Source organism: Podarcis melisellensis (assembly GCF_964234715.1).
Source record: "Podarcis melisellensis genome assembly, chromosome: 13".
Classification (NCBI taxonomy): domain Eukaryota; kingdom Metazoa; phylum Chordata; class Lepidosauria; order Squamata; family Lacertidae; genus Podarcis; species Podarcis melisellensis.
Window position 1 is genome coordinate 4,946,638 of NC_138545.1, and position 16,180 is coordinate 4,962,817.

General features: G+C 53.6%; 2 protein-coding genes across 2 annotated transcripts in view; both read left to right on the plus strand.

The window, feature by feature from the left end:
* DNAH2 (dynein axonemal heavy chain 2) overlaps positions 1-2,483 on the plus strand; it is a 136,916-nt gene extending 134,433 nt beyond the window's left edge. The window contains exons 85-88 of the mRNA XM_081886657.1: positions 326-502; positions 901-975; positions 1,075-1,225; positions 2,213-2,483. Of these exons, the coding sequence (XP_081742783.1) occupies positions 326-502; positions 901-975; positions 1,075-1,225; positions 2,213-2,367 (558 nt within the window). The 3' untranslated portion in view covers positions 2,368-2,483. The remainder of the gene's footprint in view (positions 1-325; positions 503-900; positions 976-1,074; positions 1,226-2,212) is intronic.
* A 935-nt stretch (positions 2,484-3,418) lies between these two features.
* KDM6B (lysine demethylase 6B) overlaps positions 3,419-16,180 on the plus strand; it is a 99,405-nt gene continuing 86,643 nt past the window's right edge. Inside the window, exon 1 of the mRNA XM_081886670.1 lies at positions 3,419-3,803. The gene's annotated coding sequence lies outside the window, so the exon portion shown is untranslated. The remainder of the gene's footprint in view (positions 3,804-16,180) is intronic.

Sequence of the window (16,180 nt, forward strand, 5' to 3'; positions counted from 1 at the left end):
CTCCTCCCCACATCCTGTCTCCTGCCTTCACCCTACATCTGAAGCAGAGATTTCCCATTAGGGAGAAATGCATAATTCAGAAGCCTCTTCTGAACGAAAATATTTCAAAAACGGCTTCTTCCAAAGTAAAAGATTCCCCAGCGAAAATACCGGTTTCTCCTTCCCAAGTTGCTGGAGAGCAAAGAGGGATACACACATGCCCCTTTTTGTGGGTTGGGGCCGGCAGCGCCTCTTTCCCAAGGCGGGGGCTGTTTTTTTTGGAGGGGGACTGGTTGGCCTGTCCCGCTTTGCCTCCCAGCTCCTGGCCTTCTCCCTCTTCCTACAGGCTTACCCATCTCAGAAGCCGCTGGCCGCCTGGACCCGGGACCTGGGCCAGCGCGTGGAGCAGTTTACCCGCTGGGCCACCACCGCCCACCCTCCCGTGCTCTTCTGGCTCTCGGGCTTCACCTTCCCGACGGGGTTCCTGACGGCCGTCTTGCAAGCCGCTGCACGCCTAAACAACGTAGGTGGTGGGGGAGATATATTTGGGCCCAGCAGGAGGCCTGGAAGGGCCTGTGTGTGTCTTTGGACGTTGCCTGAAAGGGATGGGGAGACCCACCTGGAAGGAGAAGTGAGGGCCGTGAGGAGCGAGGACTGCGGGGAGGGTGTTCTCTGGGAGGGTAAGTGGGTCTCTGTGGCTTGAGAGCCAGAGGTCTCCCCCTAAGCCAGCCTTCCTCCATCTTAAGTCCCCATTTGTTGTTGGACTACAACTCCCATCATCCCTGACCGCTGGTCCTGCCAGCTAGGGATGATGGGAATTGTAGTCCAACAAACAGATGGAGAAAGGCTGGCTTAGGGGGAGAGACCCCTGGGCTGCAGAACCATCTCACGTGGCTCCCTCCTCTTCCCGATCCCTTTCAGATCTCCGTGGACACGCTCTCCTGGGAGTTCATTGTCTCCACCGTGGATGACAACAACCTTGTCTACCCGCCCAAGGTAAGAACCTCTCCCAGGGCATACATTGCGGGGGGGGGGGAGCTCAGAAGCCTAGGACCCCCTGAGCCAGCCCTGCGTGGTCTCCCTCTCCTCTCTTAGGAAGGGGTGTGGGTGCGAGGTCTCTACCTGGAGGGCGCTGGCTGGGACAAGAAGAACTCCTGCCTGATGGATGCGGAGCCCATGCAGCTGGTCTGCCCCATCCCTACCATCCACTTCAAGCCCGTGGAGAACAAGAAGAAGAGCGGCAAAGGTAGGTCTCGCGGAGGGTGGGTGAACGGTGACCCGTGGGTGCGAGGAAGCTGCCTCAGACTCCTTGCCCACTTTGCCCTCCTGTTACTGCCTACTCCAGCCTTTGCCAAGCTGGCGCCCTCCGGCTCTTTCAAGACCACAACTTTGTCCTCCAAGGCAGCTAGCTGGATGGCACCAGGTCAGAGGCCAAAGTTGGCAGTGTTTGTCTCTCCAGGGTCACCTCCATCCCTGGCTACTGAGCCTTTTAGACCAGTTGGTGGTGTTGCCACTGTTTGTGGGGACCCATGGCAACCTCCCATTTGCTGAATGCCCTCCCTCGTGAGGTGCCCCACTCTCCCCCAATATTAACACTCAGGAGAAATGTCAAAGCACACCCGTTTACCCAGAGTTTGATGGAGGAGGCAGCCATGTTTCTGAAACCAGAGGAGAGAGTGCTCCTGGGCTCAGGTCTTGCTTGCAGACTTCCCTTTGGCCACTGTGGGAACACGATGCTGGCCGACATGGGCCTCTTTTGGCTTGATCCAGCAGCCGGACTCTCCTTATGTTCTTAAGAAAGTTCCATCTACATGAGAACAGGGCCTTTTCCGCAGTGGCTCCCCATTGTGGGATGCTCTCCCCCAAGGACTCTCACCTGGCGCCCTTATTATACACCTTTATGTGCCAGGCAAAAACGCCCCTCTTTAACCAGGCCTTTGGCTGACTAACATCCTATATGTGTCTTAGGGAGGGGGTGTTTCTGGTTTGTGTTATTATGTATTTTGTGTTTTTATCTTGCATTTTTATGTTGTCAACTGCCCTGAGATCTTTGAATGAAGGGCAGTATACACATTAAATAAATAAATTAAAACAAGTGCTGAACTTAGAAGTTTAGAGTAGACTTTTAACTGGTTTTTAGAAGGTTGTTTCAAACCTTTGTAATTGTATGGAGATGCTTGCCACCCTGTGAGCTGGGCATAAATCTGATGACTAAATATATAAATGTCTCTAGGGATGTACGCCTGCCCTTGCTACTACTACCCCAACCGGGCTGGCACTGCCGGGCGCCCTTCCTTTGTCATTGGCATCGACCTGCGGTCCGGAACGATGCCCTCTGACCACTGGATCAAAAGAGGCACAGCCTTGCTGATGAGTTTGGATACTTGAAGACACCCCCCCCCCCATATATGCACCCTTTCTCCAAAGAAACCTTGCTTCTCTGACTCCCCCCACCCCACCCCAGTTTTAGGTAAAATTAAAATAAAGTTATTTTGTTTACAGTCTCCTTTGTGTCTGCCCTCTACTCGACACGGGAAATCCCCATCTCAGGGCTGGGATTAGATCACCTTCTGGGGCAGACAGAACTTTAGGCTGCCTCCACATTGAAAGCACATTCTCTGTGCCCTCCCCGCTTCTGGGAACTGTAGTACACGCCTTGCAGAGATGCAACTCCCAGCAGGATTCTTGGAGGGGAGGGGATGTCTTTCAAATGTACAGTGCGGAAGCACCAGCGATGGGGCAGAAGAGCTGCTCTTTGGGGCCCTCGAGGTTGTGGCGCTGCGGGGGGCCAAGTTCACTGGAGCCCGCCCCAGTTTGTGAGATGGATGTGGGGCTCCTGAGAAAGGGCCGCTCGGTGGTGCCAAGAGCCAAGCAGGCCTAGAGAGAAGGAAATACCTTTCTGGTGACACACGGCTGGCAGAGAGGAGCCAAATGTCCTTTCCATTGGCAGGCACAAGTGCGGGGGGGGGGCATCCCAGTAGCAACTGGGGAGCAATGGCCAGTTGAGGAGAAGGATCAGGGACAGCCCTGGGAGGGAGGGCGGCAGTGGGGCAACTACAGCGATGATGGGGGCAGCACTTTGTCCGGGGGTCTCTGGGGAGGGTATATGCTGGAGGAGAGAACCCTGCTCCTCCTGGAAGTGGCAGGTTTTCCTTCGTCCGGGGTGGGTCTGGATGACCCCGGGGTGCCCTTCCGATCATTCCGTGCACGAGGCGGCCTCCTCCTCCTCCTCCCCTGGAGAAGAGGGCGAGCCGGGTTGGACTTTGGCCTTGAATTCCCCCTCCCCTTGCAGGCCGCGAAAGTTTCCCTCCGCTGCGTTTCCAGCGGGAGCCCCTCGTGCGCTTTTACGCGCTGGCGGGGGAGCCTCGGCGGCGCCTCTCCTCCGCGCGGGGAGCGAGCCTGGCCCGGGCTCCGGGGGAGGAGGAGCGGCGGGAGAGGGAGAGGGGCGGGCGCAGGGCGGAGGCACGCTCGGATCCTGCCCAGGGAACAGAATTGACACGAGCGAGGGCGGGGCAGGCGGAGGCGCCGAGCGCGTGTATGCGTTGGGGAAATGGAACTGCGCAACCGGAGAGCGGACTTTTCCAGGCGCGGAGCCCCCGCTTTTCCTGCGGGCGGGCGCGCAGCCGCCCCGGACTCCGTCCCTCCCTCCTTCCCCGGCCCGCTGCAAAGTTCCCGCCGGCCCGAGGAGGGGGGCGGACGGAGGATGCTCGTCCCGGCGCCCGGGGGGCACAGCAGCTTGGCCAAGGGACGCGCGGGGAGCGCGCAAAGGGGTCTCCAACCTCCTCCTCCTCCGCGGGCGCGCACGCCAGCCAGCCCACCCGCAGGTAAGAGGGCGCAGGGGGTGTTGTCGTTGCCTTGCAGCACCAGGGCGCCTCGTTTTCCACTTGCAAGTTTGTTTGCGTATTTATCGGCTGCGTTTGCAAGCCCGCCTTCCTTCCAGGACCTCACGGGGGCGCGCGGAGCTCTCCTCCGTTTGATCCAACCAACAACCCTGCGAGGTAGGAGAGAGACGGGGCGCGAGTGTGGCCCGACGACGCCCACAGCCCGGGCAAAGTGGGCGATGGGAAACCGGGTCCCCCAGCAAGGCGCGCGCGGGGCTTTCGCTTTCCCCGACCCCGCGATGATGGCGAAGGCGGGCTGCGCCTTTGGCAATTTCCCTTGTTCTTCCTTGGGAACAGGGCGGGGCTGGCGGGAAGCCGTGCAAAAAGATGAGCAAGAGGCGGACGGTGCAAGGGCGGAGTGGGGGGGGGGGGAGAGAGAGTTGAAACGGGGATCAAACTTGGCTTTCCTTCTTGCAGATCTGAAGGGTGTGGGGAGATGGCCAACTTGCTTGTTTTTAATAACTGCAACGGATAGAACAAATGGAACACGTATATAAGCGAAGCTGTGTTCTACTGACTCAGACCTTTGGTCCATCATCTCGCTCAGTCTTGTCTTACACTGGCTGGCAGCAGGGTTTTAGCCGGGATCCATAGAATTGTAGGGCTGGTGGGAACCCTTGAGTAATCTAGTCCAGCCTGCAGATTGAATTTGGGATCTTATGCATGCGAGGAAGATGCTCTAACCACTGAGCCACTACCGCTTATGGGGGAAAAAGGCTCCCTTTCCCTTTAAAAGCTGAAATGGGAGTCTCTTGATCGTTGGGCCTGGAGGGATGTGTGTGTGCATGTGTGTTTTGGAACCACTTATGGGATGGCTTATATTTCTCTCTCCCCCCCCCCCTCAGCACTTCCCCTCCTCTTCCCCTCCCACCCCTGCAGGGGTCAAAGGTTAGCACCTGGGGAAGGAGTTAGTGCCATCTCGGTATTTTCATGCCTACTTCCTTTAAAGAGGGGATTATTCCTCCTTCCCCTTAAATTTGCCTCCATCTTCGTGCCACACATCCCTGCTTGACCCTATACCATCCCTCCTGCCATGCGCAGAATACCACCAAGGCTTTTAGCATGGCGCAAGGGGGTGGACTGGATGGCCTTTGGGGGACCCCCCTTTTTTAAAAAAATAAAAGCTAGTTTCTTCTCCCAGTCCCACCACCTGCTCCAGCTGGTAAGGGAGCCTTGAGAAGGCTTGATGGTGGAGTGCTCGGTCGCCTGGGTTCTGGGTTCCAGTTAGGGAGGACGTGCATGGGAATCTGGTTCTAGGCAAAGGTGAAATGCGCTGCGGGTGGCAGGCAGCCAAAATCCCTGCATTCTCTGGGGCGGAAGTACAGTATAATGGGGGGGGCATGGGGTATACAGTGGGAGCTACCACGGTGGTATTTCTATCCAGATATTTAATTGAGGCTAAACCAGTGGCTCCCAAACCATCAACCCAACCCCAGTGCCCCCCTACCCTATAAAAGGCATTGTTCAGAAGAGCGCTTTGCACGACCCGCTATCGCAATAAAATTCAAAACCTAAGAGGGAGGAGTTTTAGAAGGAATCCCCTCTCGTGCAGCTTCCTATTGAGCAGCTCAGAAATGCGATAGCAGCCTGAGTGTGTGGCTCTGGGCAGGCATGCTTCTGAACACCAGTTGCTGGAAAGGGCGGGAGAGGAAAGCCTTCTTCTTGGGTCCTGTGTGCGAGTTTTCCCACAGGCGCCTGGTTGGCTGCTGTGAGAAGAGGGTGCCGTTCTTGGCATGCATGGCGTGTGTCCTGTGCGAGCTTTTGAGTCCCACAGAACTGTTCTTTGGATAGGTGAAAAGAGTCCAGTGTCACTCAGAAGCTTGCTTGCATGTCCCAAGCTTGCTGAAGCTGGTCCGGTTATTATGAGGTGTCTTCTCATTTTGCCTGCAGTGTGTTTGCTGAGCATTTTTCCAAGCGCCACCAGGCTTAGGATCAAATGTCTGTTGACTCTGGTAAGCAAATCCCCTGTGACGTGGCTCAGCCCTGGAATGTGGGCAGGAAGGAGTGAGTGGCTCTGGAGCACGTGCAGAATGCCTTTGCCTCTGAGCTGAGCAATGAGCAGCCACCTCTGGGTGGGATGGTGTGTCCAGGCCGATGTGGCCCTCACTCTTTAGCCTTCAACACAGGAGTCCTGACTCTCGAAGGATGAGCTGGCCATGAAGATCAGGGCCGGCTCTCCCATGAGGCAAGGTGAGGCGGCCTCAGGCGGCAAGATCACCAGGGGCAGCAGATCCGGCCTCCCAGGAATGAATATCCTGCTGCTGCTGCTTTTGCAGCTTGGCTGCTCTCCCTGCAGATCAAGACTGGCTGCCATGGCAGCCGATCTGATCTCTGCACAATTCCATTTTTGGATCGAGGCTTGTAGATCCATTCATAAGAATGCGAAAGCGCCTTTTTTAAAAAAGGGAAAAACAATGATCTTCATTGCAGTCGCCGCAGATAGCGTTCTTTGGCCTGGGGGGGGCTGGAACCAGCTGCGCTTTCAGCCGATGTCCACAAGAGGGAGAGCCAAGACCACGGAAGGAGGCGAGATAATTCCCACCCCCTTTAACCCCAAATGCACAGGCTCCGGTTCCCTGCTGGGGGATTAGAGGCGGTAAAGCTCTTAAATCTGAGCCATTGTGGAGCTTAGCGCTGGGACTGGGAGATTCAGGACAGATTAATAGGAGCACTTTTTTTGCACAGCACATTGTTGAACTACGGAACTCCCGGCTGCCAAACTAGGTGGCTGCTAGCTAGCCCTGATGTCTCATCTTCTGCCTGCGCAACTCAATGCTAGATCACACTCTTTTTGTGTCCTTGTGTCCAGATTTTCCCCCTCCCGAGGTTTGCAGCAAACGTATCTGAATAACGCAGGCTCGTAAGCATGTGCAGAGTGCATTTCTAGCTGAGAAATGCAGGTGAGAGAAAAGGATGAATGCCGTTGAGCATGTATAAATGTGGTTCTGTCCCCCCCCTCCCATCACAACCAGCCAAACCAGTCACAACCAGTTCTCCAGCCCTTTGAGGTAGGCTCAGCCTGGGAGACGGCGGCTGGCCTTCGAGGTCGTCCTGCGACCTTTGTTGCCGTGAACCCGGGTCCCTCCCAGGTCCTAGACCAGCACTCTGAAGCGCTTCACCACACTGGCTCTCTGCGCATGCTCAGGGCACCCTTTGCCAGCAGAAAGCTACTTTGGCCGGGGTGATGAGAAGCACTGTGCAAAATATCCGGGAGGTTGCAAAAGCTGGCTTAGGGGGCAATTGGGGGCAGCTGGCCGGGCAGGCGGAAACCTCAGGAGGGATGCAGTGGGGTGCCCCATAGCAGAGGTTATTTCCGTTTGGTTTTTCTGCTCAGCCGCGAGAGGTGAGCTTGCAAGCCGCTATTTTGCCGCCGCCACACAATGCCGGGGTGTTTGGGCAAACCTTCAGCCTCGATCCTTTTATTTCTCCAGGGGAGGCCGGGGTAATTCCGCTACTAATTATAGTTTTCAGCCAATTTAGCCGGGCGCCTCCAGCCCCTCCCGGTTCCAGCCCCATATGCTCTTGCGAGGGGAACCGTAAGGCGGAGGCGTTGGGTTTAATGAGCAGGTGTTGAGAAGATGTTTGGCAAACGCCCCGGTCTCAAATCTCATCTCTTAGGGACTAGGCTCTTGTTAATGCGTCTGTGAATCACGGTCCCCTGGTGCTGCGGTTTCTGGAGAACCAGATGTAGAAGCCATCATCTGAGCTGGGGGGGGGGGCATGCAGAAGAGAGAAGTCGGATCGCCTGTCTTCCTTATGTTTGGTTGGGTGAAGCCCCCTCCAAAAAAAATCAAATTTATTTCATTTTACCCTACGAAAGAGCAAGCCAAGGTCAGGTTTTGTACGGGGAAGCCTTTTCTCTCCTCCTAAATTTTTTTTGCCTTGCAACCCCTGGCTGACAAAGTGGGGGAGAATTGGCGCTGGATTTGTAGGCCCTGAACAATGGCTTTGTAGGCCCTGAACAATGCCAGGCAGGCAGAAATTCACCAGGGAGTGCTTTCTGCCCTGTGAGCAGCTGCGGGAGGCAGAAAATAGGTGCCCCAAGCTTTTTATACCTGAAGGAGCATCTCCACCCCCATCGTTCTGCCCGGACACTGAGGTCCAGCTCCGAGGGCCTTCTGGCAGTTCCCTCCCTACGAGAAGCCAAGTTACAGGGAACCAGGCAGAGGGCCTTCTCGGTAGTGGCCCCCGCCCTGTGGAACACCCTCCCACCAGATATCAAAGAGAAAAATAACTACCAGACTTTCAGAAGACATCTGAAGGCAGCCCTCTTTAGGGAAGCTTTTAATGTTTAATAGAAAAAAATCCTTCCAGTAGCACCTTAAAGACCAACTAAGTTAGTTCTTGGTATGAGCTTTCGTGTGCATGCACACGTCTTCAGATACGCATGCACACGAAAGCTTATACCAAGAACTAACTTAGTTGGTCTTTAAGGTGCTACTGGAAGGATTTTTTTTTGTTTTGACTATGGCAGACCAACACGGCTACCTATCTGTAAATGTTTAATAGGTTATTGTATTTTAGTGTTCTGTTGGAAACCCAGCCGGATGGGCGGGGTAAAAATAAATTATTGTCATTATTATTATTATTATTATTATTATTATTATTATTATTATTATTATTATTTCCTGCTGCATAAACTTCAAAACTGATGCATGTCCAGAAAATCCGGAGGGCGCCAGGCTGAGGGGAGACCGGCCCATGCTCCTCGGTACAATTAACGCTCTATGATTCCCTCCCTGTGGTGCAACCCGATCTAACCACTAGGCAGCACAGCCGTGTAAATCCACCTTTTTGCCACACCTTTTTAACCCTCTAGGGAGGCTATAAAGGTCCCCTGTGTGGTGTGGCTGGCTTGTTATTTGAGTGGCGGGCCACCTGTCGTAAGCAGAGGCCTGGGCCAGGCCCAGTGAGGCGAGCAACCGGATCCACACCAGGGAGGGAGGAGGCCAACGCTTCACCTGTGTCTCAGCTGGCAGAGCAAGGCTCTCTGATTCCAGAAAAACGGCCTTCCCCCCCCCATAATCGGGAGGCGGCAGGATTCGAAAACGGGACCGGCTCTGGGAAAAGTGTGTGCGTCCTGCCATTGAACTACGGATCGGCCTTTTCGGCCTCGTTGGCAGGACCGGAACTCGCAGCCTGGGCACGAAAATCCCGGGTGGCCTTGAGCCGTTCTCTGTCTCTCGGCCTAACCTACTTTGCAGAGTTGTTGTGAGGGAGAAACGGGCGAGGGGGGGGAGCATGAGTGGTTTTAAGAGTTGAGGCTGGATAGCTAAGTCGGTAGAGCACGGGGCTCGTGAGCTCAGGGCCGTGGGTTCAAGTCCTGCATGAGGCAAAAGATTCCTGCGCTTCAGGGGGCTGGACTTGATGACCGTTCTATGTGTATTCCAGGCTGTCAGCTTACTTATTTAACTGGTTTAAAAAATGTGTGTTTTCTGTTGCATTTGTTTCAATTTGGATTGGGTCCTGCATGGGGAGAAAGGAGGGATATAAAGGAATTAAAATTAAAATTAAAATTGTGCGCCACATTGAGATGAAAGATGGGATAGAAATGCAACGGCGACTAAAAATGAAAGGCAATTTTTATTCCCTTCCGGCACCACTTTCAAGGTTTTTATTACCTCACAAAGGAGGGCGGTTGTTAGTGTCTGTGAGGGTAGATCACTCTCATCCAAACAGATGTCCTGTCCATATTTTGCGATGCAATCGCAGACAGCGCTCTGCATTGATCTCCTCCGCGCAGCACGCAGGCGAACTGTGGAACTCCCTGCCACAAGACCCTGCGGCGGCCATTCATTTGGGTGGCTTCAAAAGAAGGCGAGGCAAACCCATGGAGGAAAAGGCTGTTGGACTAGATTCTTAGGGTCTTCACCCCACAAAATTTCGTCTTTGGGGTCTCCGGAGGTGGGGTGGGGGGCTTATAGGCCTGATATTGTGGGGGGAGGCATCCTCTAAGGTTCGTTGTGCATCAGGGTGTGAGACCTGAATGCGAATTTCTCCGGAATCGAGCGTGTTTGTTCGTTGCGAACCCCCCGTTCTGCGTGGGAGGTCTCTCTCGCACCCCTCCTTTTTGATGTGGGTGCAAGGAGACGTCGGCTTCCTGCTCTCAGTGCACAAAACAGGAAGTCCTGGCCCCCCCAACCTGAAAAAACCCCAAAAGGGGGGTAGGAACGACCGGGCCCCAAACCTCCAGGCTTAGAAACTCAAGAGATGTAAGCGAATCGCCAAATGGCGCTTTAAACCTGGCCAGTCCACTGTCCCTCAAAGCTTGTAGGGGGCCGGACTAAATTTGGAGGGGGGAATGAACAAATTCCTATGCCCCACAAATAACCCAGAGATGGATTTTAAATGGTCTGACCTCACCTGGAGTCCTGTGTCCAGTTCTGGGCACCACAGTTCAAGAAGGACACTGACAAACTGGAACGTGTCCAGAGGAGGGCAACCAAAATGGTCAAAGGCCTGGAAACGATGCCTTATGAGGAACGGCTAAGGGAGCTGGGCATGTTTAGCCTGGAGAAGAGGAGGTGAAGGGGTGATATGATAGCCATGTTCAAATATATAAAAGGATGTCACATAGAGGAGGGAGAAAGGTTGTTTTCTGCTGCTCCAGAGAGGCGGACACGGAGCAATGGATCCAAACTACAAGAAAGAAGATTCCACCTAAACATTAGGAAGAACTTCCTGACAGTAAGAGCTGTTTGACAGTGGAATTTGCTGCCAAGGAGTGTGGTGGAGTCTCCTTCTTTGGAGGTCTTTAAGCAGAGGCTTGACAACCAGATGTCAGGAGTGCTCTGATGGGGTTTCCTGCTTGGCAGGGGGTTGGACTCCATGGCCCTTGGGGTCTCTTCCAACTCTAGGATTCTATGAAATAAAAGGACACATTCTACTCATGTAAGAACATGCTGATTCCCGGACCGTCCGTGGGCCGGATTGAGAAGGCGACTGGGCCGGATCCGGCCCCCGGGCCTCAGCTTGCCTACCCATGGTCTAGGCACCTTGTCATTTCTCCCTAGTGGTACTGTATTTTTCGCTCCATAAGGCGCACAGGACCATAAGGCGCACCTAGTTTTTAGAGGGGAAATCAAGAAAAAAAATATTACCCCCCCCCCAGCCCCAAAGAGCAGCGGACAGGCTGCGCGGAGCTTGTCTGTGGTTCTTGGGGGCTTTTCCCGCCTGCATTCGCTCCATAAGACGCGCACACATTCCCCCTTACTTTTTAGGAGGGGAAACGTGCGTCTTATGGAGCGAAAAATACGGTATTTGTTATTTTGTTATTTTTATTCCTTTCATTTCCATACTTCGGTACACTGGTACCTCGGGTTACAGACGCTTCAGGTTACAGACGCTTCAGGTTACAGACTCCGCTAACCCAGAAATATTACCTCAGGTTAAGAACTTTGCTTCAGCATGAGAACAGAAATCATGCGGCAGCAGAGGGAGGCCCCATTAGCTAAAGTGGTGCTTCAGGTTAAGAACACTTTCATGTTAAGAACGGACCTCCAGAATGAATTAAGTACTTAACCCGAGGTACCATTGTACGGTATAGTTTAAAGAAAAATCTCAAAGCTGTTTGCAACACATTAAACGTCAAATAAGACAATCCGGAACGAAACAGATTCAAGCTTCGGGGAACACTTGCCCCCTTCTCTTAAGCGGCGTTTGGCCGTGTTTTATTACCTGCATAATTTTTAGGAACATTCGGAAAGGGTCATTCGACAGTGGAACAGGCTGCCTTGGAAGGTGGCTGCCTCCCCTCCATTGCAGGATTTTAAAATAGAGGCTGCCAGCAATTCTTCACCTGGGATTCCCGCATTGCTGAGGGTTAGACTAGAGGACCTCTGGGGACCCCTGAAATTCTGCGGTTCCATGGTGCTCCAGAATCCCTGGCAGGTGGCTGTCCAACCTGTGTTTTAAAACCTCCAGCTAAGGTCAGTCCTCTGCTTTCTGAGGCCATAGAGAGGTCGAACTGTAGAGTTGAAAGGGACCCCCAGCGGTCATCTAGCCCAACCCGGAATCGCAGCTCAAGAATCCCTGGCAGATGGCCACCCAGCCCCTATTTAAAAACCTTTTAGCTCGTTCACCACCTTCTGAGTCCATGAGATGCACAAAAAATTCCAGCCTGGGTTGATGCACGTATTCGTTTTTTTTGGGGGGGGGGTGAGCAGGCTTTCTCATGCATCCAACAAAATCTCCTGCCACCATAAACCTGTTTGTCGCCTTGCCGTTTGCCCTCCGGCCTGCCTCCCGGCCCCAACCGGCTGCTGGCAGGTTAATCATCAACTTCGGAGCACCTTTGCCCTCACCTGGAAAAGGAGGCGCAGGTGATTCTCCTTCTTCCCCCCCCCGAACCCCCCCACCCTTTGTCTCCATCTGTCTGATGCTCTCTTCTCCCCTGGCGGATGTGAGTTTGTGCATCTCTCTCTCTCTGTGTGCAAAGCTCGCACCCACATCCCAGCCCAGTTCTGCAACTTGCATGCATGGGAAAATTCGTGGAGCAGGACAGCTTATTGCTCAGCAATTTGCGGGTTCCCGCACCCCAGATGTCGGGAACTCAGGAGGAAGGGTGAGGCGCGGGGAGTTTTCGTGTTGCAACAGAGCTGGCCCACGCAGGTGCACCTTGCCTCCGTTCCCTGCCTGGGGATCTTCGTAGCATTGGAAGGGGACTCCCAAAGGCCATCTAGTCCAACCCGTTTGCAGTGCAGGATTCGAACCCGCAACCCTGAGATTAAGAGCCTCGCGCTGTACCGGCTGAACTATGCTACGCCACAAGCCCACTGCCTGTAGCCGCTGCAGGTTGGCAATATTATTATTATTATTATTATTATTATTATTATTATTATTATTATTATTATTATTAAATTTAATTTATTTAACATTACTATTACAAAATATAAGAAAAATAGGCAATTTATTATTATTATTATTATTAAATTTAATTTATTTAACATAATTATTACAAAATATAAGCAAAATAGTTAATTTATTATTATTATTAATAACCTTTGCATGCTGCCTTTGAGGAGCTCAAGGTGGTGAACATAGCACCCCATTTTATCCTTAGGCTGAGAGAGGTGGTGATCATCCAGTGTGAATAATAATAATAATAATAATAATAATAATAATAATAATAATTTATTATTGATACCCCGCCCATCTGGCTGAGTTTCCCCAGCCACTCTGGGCGGCTTCCAGTCGAGTGTTAAAAACAATACAGCATTAAATATTAAAAACATGACCGAGTGGGGATTCGAACCCTGGTCACAGACCAGCACGCTAACCACTACACCACACTGCCTCCCGGCAACACTTTTCTGGTCAGATAAATGTTGTCGGTGGCAAGGAAGGAACAAATATTTCTGAGGGTAAGCGGCTCAGAAGGCAGCGTTGGAGGTTTTTAAACAGATGGCTTTGTGTCAGAAATTATTTAGCTGTCATTTCTAGATGGCCTCTGGGGTCCCCTTGACAGGTCAGCGGTTCTACAATTCTTTAAATCCAGCTGCGTTTTGCTCGTAGGAGTCCCACCGAAGCTGAAAGCCCTCTCTTAGAGCACACCTTTGCCATACTTAAAAAGCGTTATCATACCACTCTGACAGCTCCCCCCACCCAGGAATCCTGGGAATTGTAGTTTCTTAAGGGAACTGTAGTTTGTTAAGGTTGTTCGGAGACTCATCACAGAGCTACAGTTTCCCAGAGCTCCCTGGGAGGAAGGTTTGGCTGTGAAACCACTTTGGGAACTGTAGCTCCCTGCGGGGAAGAGGGCTCCCTAAGAACTCTCAGCAAACTACAGTTCCCAGGATTGCGACAGCGGTTCAGTACTGCTTCAAATGTGTAAGTACAGGGGCAACCTGAGTCATGCTCATTAATTTTAATGGATCCACGCTGAGCATGACTAACCCTGGATGCCACCCATCATCCAGCGAGTCACGAACAGAAACCGTCAGGGCAGCCTGTGGCAAGAAGTTCCGCAGGTTAGCGTCTCCCTCTGCGAAGAAACCTTGTGTTGAGCAACGGTGCACACAGCTTGCAGGGCAGGTGTGGAGAGCAAGACTGAACTGGATCGGGTCAGCCGCCCCGGCAAAAGATAAGGTCTGGATCTGGCAGCAGTATGAGCTGAAGCTGGAACCTGCAGCTCTGGGTAGTGCGGCCTAGTGGGACCCCTTTCCTCAGCCTGTGTGGTTTTTTTCTGTTTGTGTGTGTGCTTGGGGGTTCACTCGCTCCGTAGCTGGCAAGAGCCTGCTTTAGGTTTATACATCTTACTGCTGTGTGGTAGTCTGGCTGCTGTGGAAAGTGTCTGGGATATTTAATGCTTTGCTAGTGATGCACTGACTCCCTCAGAAGATGGACACTCCTTCCATGGAAGTTTTTAAGCAGAGATTGGATGGCCACCTGTCATTTGTGATCTAGTTGAGATTCCTGCATTACAGAGGGTTGGACTAGATGACCCTTGGGGTCCCCGCTAACTCTATGATCCCAATTTAGCATCCTTTCCCCAGTGGAGGAAGATAGCCTGCCTTTGCATCTAGTTTTCTACACTGGGGGAGGAAGTGGGAAGAAAGTGCTGAGCATAATCCCTTTGACCCAAGGCTCGGCCCTGAGACTTAAATCGTGCTAGCCCTGAAGCATGTGCAGAGTGCATTGCTCCTTCCCCCTGTCAGCCTCTGAGTGCGTGCAGAGTGCATCACTCCCTCCCCTGTCAGCCTCTGAGTGCATGCAGAGTGCATCACTCCCTCCTGGTTAGCCTCTGAGTGCATGCAGAGTGCACCGCTCCCTCACCGTTAGCCTCTGAGTGCGTGCAGAGTGCATCGCTCTTTTCCCCATTCAGCCTCTGGGTGCGCACAGAGTGCATCGCTCCCTCCCCTGTCAGCCTCTGAGTGCGTGCAGAGTGCATTGCTTCCCCTGTCAGCCTCAAGAGTGCACACAGAATGCATTGCTCCCTCCCCCATTCAGCCTCTGAGTGCGCACAGAGTGCATTTCTCCTTCCCCCATCAGCCTCTGAGTGCGTGCAGAGTGCGTCGCTCCCTCCCCACATCAGCCTCTGAGTGCGTGCAGAGTGCATCACTGCTTTTCCCCGTCAGTCTCTGAGTGCATGCAGAGTGCATCAGTCCCTCCCCGTTAGCCTCTGAGTGCATGCAGAGCCTATCACTCCCTCCCCGTTAGCCTCTGAGTACGTGCAGAGTGCATCGCTCCTTCCCCATTAGCCTCTGAGTGCGAGCAGAGTGCATCAGTCCCTCCCTGTCAGCCTCTGAGTGCGTGCAGAGTGCATCGCTCCTTTCCCCCGTCAGCTTCTGAGTGCATGCAGAGTCTATCACTCCCTCCCCATTAGCCTCTGAGTGTGTGCAGAGTGCATCAGTCCCTCCCTGTCAGCCTCTGAGTGCGTGCAGAGTGCTCTGCTCCCCCCCCTCTGCGAACCCCCCAGCCCCCAACCTCCGGTCATGCATTGAGACTTGAGCCCCAGCGCCTCTTATTTGCGGAAGGGGGAAGCGGTGGGGGTCGCACCCCTGCTCTCCCCGTCTGTCGGCTGCAGGACTCAGAGATTGGGCGGGGGGGGGGGCGAGGGAGCAATCTGCCCCCCCCCGCGCACCCGCACACACATGGCCACTCAGCTGGGGTGCTTGCCCTGTTGCTATGGGAACAGCGGCAGGAATGTTTGCCCTCGTCCCCAGCCGCCCTATTAACTTTTCAGGGAAGCTGACATCACCGGGCGCGGGGGCCAATGGCGGCTCTGCAGCGGGGCCTGGTTGCCGGGGCGATGGGGAGGGCAGGCCTGGAACAGCTGCCAGGAGATTGCACGTGCGCGCACACACATCCCACAGGGCACGCCCGGACACGCTCCCTCACGCATGGAACACGCCTGCACACGCTAGCCCGCATGGCCGGGGAGGGGGAGGGGAGCTGCGATGTGCGCGCATGCCAAACATGCGCCGAGCGCATGGTCCGGGTTAACTCTTTGCACGCCAGGCCTGCGGTTCCTGTGCATGGGAACATGGGAAGCTGCCTCCTGCCGTGTCAGTCCACCAGGGCCCCATCGAGCCTAGCTAGCCTGCACTGGCTGGCAGCAGCGGCTGAGGGAAGTCTCTCCCTAGAGCTTTCCAGGCCATGCCACTTGAGCGATCCAAATATTTTCATTATTTTATTGATTACATTTGTACGCCGCCCTTCGTTTGTTGATCTGGGAGCGGTTGGCAGCTTTGAAGCGCAAGATAAAAACACAAAATGCATAATAAAAACAAGGAACAGGAACAAAACAAAAGAAGAACGCCCCCGTCCAAATATCTGAAAGGCTGCAGGGTTTCTTGGATTACAGACCATTTTTGTTTGCA